Here is a 4,691-nt window from a genome sequence, read left to right on the forward strand (position 1 = left end):
AGTGGTGGCTTGGACGTTTTCCCCCAACTCACGCCCCAACCCAAGCCCCATACCCATATTCTTAATAACAAAGTAAAATATAATTGGGTACCAATTAGGTTTGCATGGTTGACACAGTACGTACAAAATATAAAGGTGTGTTTATTGATAGTTTAGTAATTAATAAAGTAAAATATAATTGATACCAATTAGGTTTGTTTGATTAATACATTAGCAATAAAAAAGATTACAACCTGTATTGACTTGAGTTTCCAGAATATATAATACGTATAGAATAAAACTCACCTTAAGATCGTCATGTGATTATACGTATAGAATAAAACCCACCTTAAGATCGTCATGTGATCGATCTATTAGATCTATGTGTTATGGTTATGGGGTGGACAAATGGATGGTGCCATGTAGTCACAGGATGAAAAGAAACATTGCACCCCTTTTCTCTTACCATCAAAATACATGAAAATGGTATTTATTATTTAATATGATAGTCATATAAATTGTGTCTATTTATTTTTTAAGTTAAACTCAGTCCGAATTGACCTAATAGATCCGATTTTGGCCGAGGTTGACCGCGTTTGATCGATTCCGAGTAATAAGGTGGAGTTAGAGAAAGTCGTCTCGTCAACCTACCTTGTAGCGACTACTAAGGGAGTACTCGGCCTTAGAAACCTTGTTTTACAACCATGATTTGTTTTACAACCATGATTATATATGTTCCACTCAATGACTAGTAATTAGTTCAAAATTGAAAAAGCTTTAAGGTACATATGGGGTATTCAAGAGGTAACAGTAGAAGTTTATGCCTGAACTCGAGTAGAATATGAAGAACAACAAAATACCCATGACGGGTGATTGAGTATGGAACCGAGTATGTGATTGATAAAAATTGTGGGTTCAAATACGAATATGGTATTAGGTGATACCTAACCCTATTACCCGAAATCAAATATCATTTATCCAAACCATATACCCAAATCACATAAGTGCATATGTTTGTTTTTTTTTATTTTTGTTTCCCTTAACCTTATTTAGTAATAATTAATTCTAATAATTTCATTATGCGAAAATGAACATTTCTTTGAGATATGTGTTCTTTAATAATAGTATTTGTATCTTGTATCCTATCACGTATTAACTTATTTTCATGTTTCAATTTGTTTTATTGTTAAAAACTAAAGAATATAACAATTAAAATGGTAAGAAAAGATTTGTACCTAAAAATCTCTACGTGTATTTTTATTAACAAACTAATAATATACCGATACTTGATGGATAATTATCCGAAATATAACCTAGCCTGGAAATAAGTTACGGTTTAACAATCTAATTAAGTATTGCACTAAAATAATCATTACCCGTCCGAGTTGCACCATTCAAAGACCTCTCCAAAGATTTACAAGCTCGTATCGTATCTAAAACATATAGTTGTGTTTGGATTATAGCTTTAGTAATAAAGATGGGAATTGATACCAATTTGGTTTGTTTGGTTGACAGATTCGTAATAAAAGCATGACAACCTGTATTGAGTTTCCCAGAGTATATTATACAAAAGAATACAAAAACCACTTAATGGTTGTCATGTGACCTGTACATTATCAGTAAAGAAGTATGTTACATTCAATGACTAGTAAATAGTTCATAGTGGAATAATAAGTCTTAACTGAGTCTTGACTCATATTCAAAGGTTGTGACTAGAACCAAACACAGATCCTTGGGTGCTCGACCACACACTGTTGCTATGCTCGAAACTTGATCTAGACGACTCGTGACCAAGAGGCGGTGGGCGGTCCGGCAACCGTGGGATATCAATGTCACCTTCCAACATTTTGAGAGCTTCAGAAATCGTAGGCCGAATTGCCACCATCACATGAGCACATAATAATCCAACTCTTACAAATCTACCCATCACACTCTTTGGCAACGTTCCATCTCTCATTGAACTATCAAAAACCTCATCAATTCTACCCGATTTCACCAAATCCCATGCCCAATCCGCAATCAAAACCATCCCAGAGTTCACTCCATTCATCTCTTCAAGCACCTTTCTCCCACTCATGATCTCGAGAACTATGATCCCAAAGCTATAAACATCACTCTTTTCTGTCAGTTGTCCATAAAGCGCATATTCAGGAGCCACATAACCATAAGTCCCCGCAATTCTTGTAGTCATTTGAGACTGTCCATCTCTACTTTGCTTAGCTAATCCGAAATCTGCAACTAATGCTTTCATATTCGAATCCAGTAGGATATTTGTTGCCTTTATATCGCGATGAAATATTGCGGGTTTAATCCCATTATGCAAATAAGACAGCCCATTAGCCACATCAAGAATAATAGACTTTCTTTGAGGCCAACTTAACCTTTTGCTTGACCCCTTTTGATCAAATATATGATCATGTAAACTACCATTCGACATAAAATCATAAACAAGATACCTTTCGGTCCCATTAACCGGATCGCTTGTAGCACAAAACCCTCTCAACGGCAGAAGATTCCGATGCCGGATCTTGCTTATAATCTCAGCCTCGTTAACAAAATCATCATCAGCTTCTGTGTCGGAGCTAGTCATCTTTTTCACAGCAACAACAGTTCCATCAGAGAGGGTTCCTTTGTAAACAACCCCAAACCCACCTTGACCAATCAAATTTTGTTGTGAAAACCCTTTTGTGGCTGCATCAAGATCTTCTATCTGAAACCATTTTGCACCGGTATTGGGCAAGACTCGATCTTTCACATTCTTTACATAATCTTTATGCAACTGACTCTCTTTCCTCTTGAACCTACATCTTCTGTAAACCAAGATTCCACCTAAAACAACTAGGGTTCCACCCAAAGCTCCTAAAACAGCAAAAATGATGTTCTTTTTCGATCTTGAATTGGATTTAGACTTGGGTTTGGATACAGATACCGCGAGTATACAATCCGCAGTTCGAGTATCTTCGGGTCCAAATCTGTTGATGATTCCAGCAGCATATAGAGCAGTGAACTGAAAACATTTGGTTGAGTTTTGGTTCAAGGAAACCAACCCAGAATTAACCGCCATACCTGCATCAAGACAAGATCTACACTTCAAATATCCACCAAGATCTCCATCACATGAGGACTCAAAAACTGGCTTGGGACCAACGGTCTTGATCCAATCAGAAACCGTCATTATCCCCGCACAACTCGACGGATTAGCGACGAACTCTTCGGGGGAGGTGAGGCAGGTGGAAAAGATTTGTTTAATGTTTAATGAAGAGAGGTGGGATTGGAAGTCATTGAAACAAGAATTGGAGGCTTGTAGGGTTGGGAAATAGAAGCTTTTGTTTTTGTGTAGGTGGTTGGAGAGGCCGATGCCGAAGAGGCTCCTGAGGCCGGAGCAGCAGTTTTGGGTGGCGTTGGTGGTGGCAGTGGTGCAGTCGGAAGTGTCCCATGGGAAGGTGTTGACGTAGGCAAAGTCTATGGGGCATGAAGAAGAGTTTGATGCATGAGTTGAAGAGGAGAAGAAGAGGAGAGAGATGAGAAACAAGAACAGGTGTTTTTCCATATTTGGTGGTCTATGATTGCCACTAACAGATTATGTGTAAATATGTAATGTGTTGAGGTAGTTAAATTTGATGTGTAGACATTTACTTTAGGAAGAATATATTGTGTTTTAAGCACATACTCGTTAATTTCTTGGTTTCTTTATTTGTATATTTTATTAGACCGCCCATAGTGGGGTGGAATTGGGCGTGTCATGCCCTAAAAACGCCCCATAAAGCCCACCACACCGTCTCAGGGAGTTTTTTTTCCCTTTTTTGATGGCGTTTCCTCAAACACGTCTGAGAAAAATTTGAATGGCCAATCAAATCCTCCCACAACTATTTTGAACCCTTTTTTAACTTTAAAAAAAATAAAAATCAGAATTCCAACATCTTCACAAATCTCCACTACACCCCTTTTTAACTTCAACCATCCCCCCTCCCTCGCGGTAATGCTCCATATGTCACATGTCACTTCATGCCCAAAGGAAAGGGTATTATGTCACTTTCCCACTACATATGGTGTTAGATGGGTGATTACGTTGTTATGTACCTTCTAGATTTAGAAAATTAGGTTGTTAGTTGGGTCATAAACTAAACATAGACCTTAACGTCGTTGTCTTGAAAATAATGTTTCGAATTTGGATACCATGTATAGGAAAATACGTCTTGATTTCAAAAGGTTTGACATTATGTTATTGATTTAATAATTTTCATTACACATTTACATGAGTTAAAGATATTTGAAATGTGGTTTATAACATCTTCCAAATCGTAACTTTGAAATGGGGTTTTTAACATCTTCCACATCGTAAAACGAACATTTAAAAGATTTGTGTGGAGCAAATAAACACCAACTTCACTAACCGAGTTGGCGTAGTGATAAGAATGTCGATTAAACACTGAATTCAGGTTTCACCAAGAAATTGATATGCATGTGAAAAAACACAGTACCATAGATCCAATCAAAAGATTTTGAGTTTGTATTAATGTTACATACCAAATGAGAGAACTCAACCCAAAATACTAGTCTGGTGGATGAAAGAGCTCATCTGGTATATAAACTTTATATTGGTTGCCCATACAACCGGCGTCTAACAATTCTCATACTTTGCAATGATCTTAGTGGATAACAATTAACTTTTTGCAGAGAACACCTTCAAAAATATAAAGTTGAATAATCAT

At 37.0% G+C, this 4,691-nt stretch overlaps 1 protein-coding gene across 1 annotated transcript; it reads right to left on the reverse strand.

Moving 5' to 3' along the window:
- Nucleotides 1–1,499: 1,499 nt before the first annotated feature.
- Nucleotides 1,500–3,571, reverse strand: LOC110941253 (probable receptor-like protein kinase At1g11050). Its single transcript, XM_022182879.2, has one exon. The coding sequence runs from the start codon at nucleotides 3,527–3,529 to the stop codon at nucleotides 1,679–1,681; it is 1,851 nt and encodes a 616-aa protein (XP_022038571.1). The 5' UTR covers nucleotides 3,530–3,571; the 3' UTR covers nucleotides 1,500–1,678.
- Nucleotides 3,572–4,691: the final 1,120 nt, after the last annotated feature.

This window comes from Helianthus annuus, chromosome 5, assembly GCF_002127325.2.
Source record: "Helianthus annuus cultivar XRQ/B chromosome 5, HanXRQr2.0-SUNRISE, whole genome shotgun sequence".
NCBI lineage: Eukaryota > Viridiplantae > Streptophyta > Magnoliopsida > Asterales > Asteraceae > Helianthus > Helianthus annuus.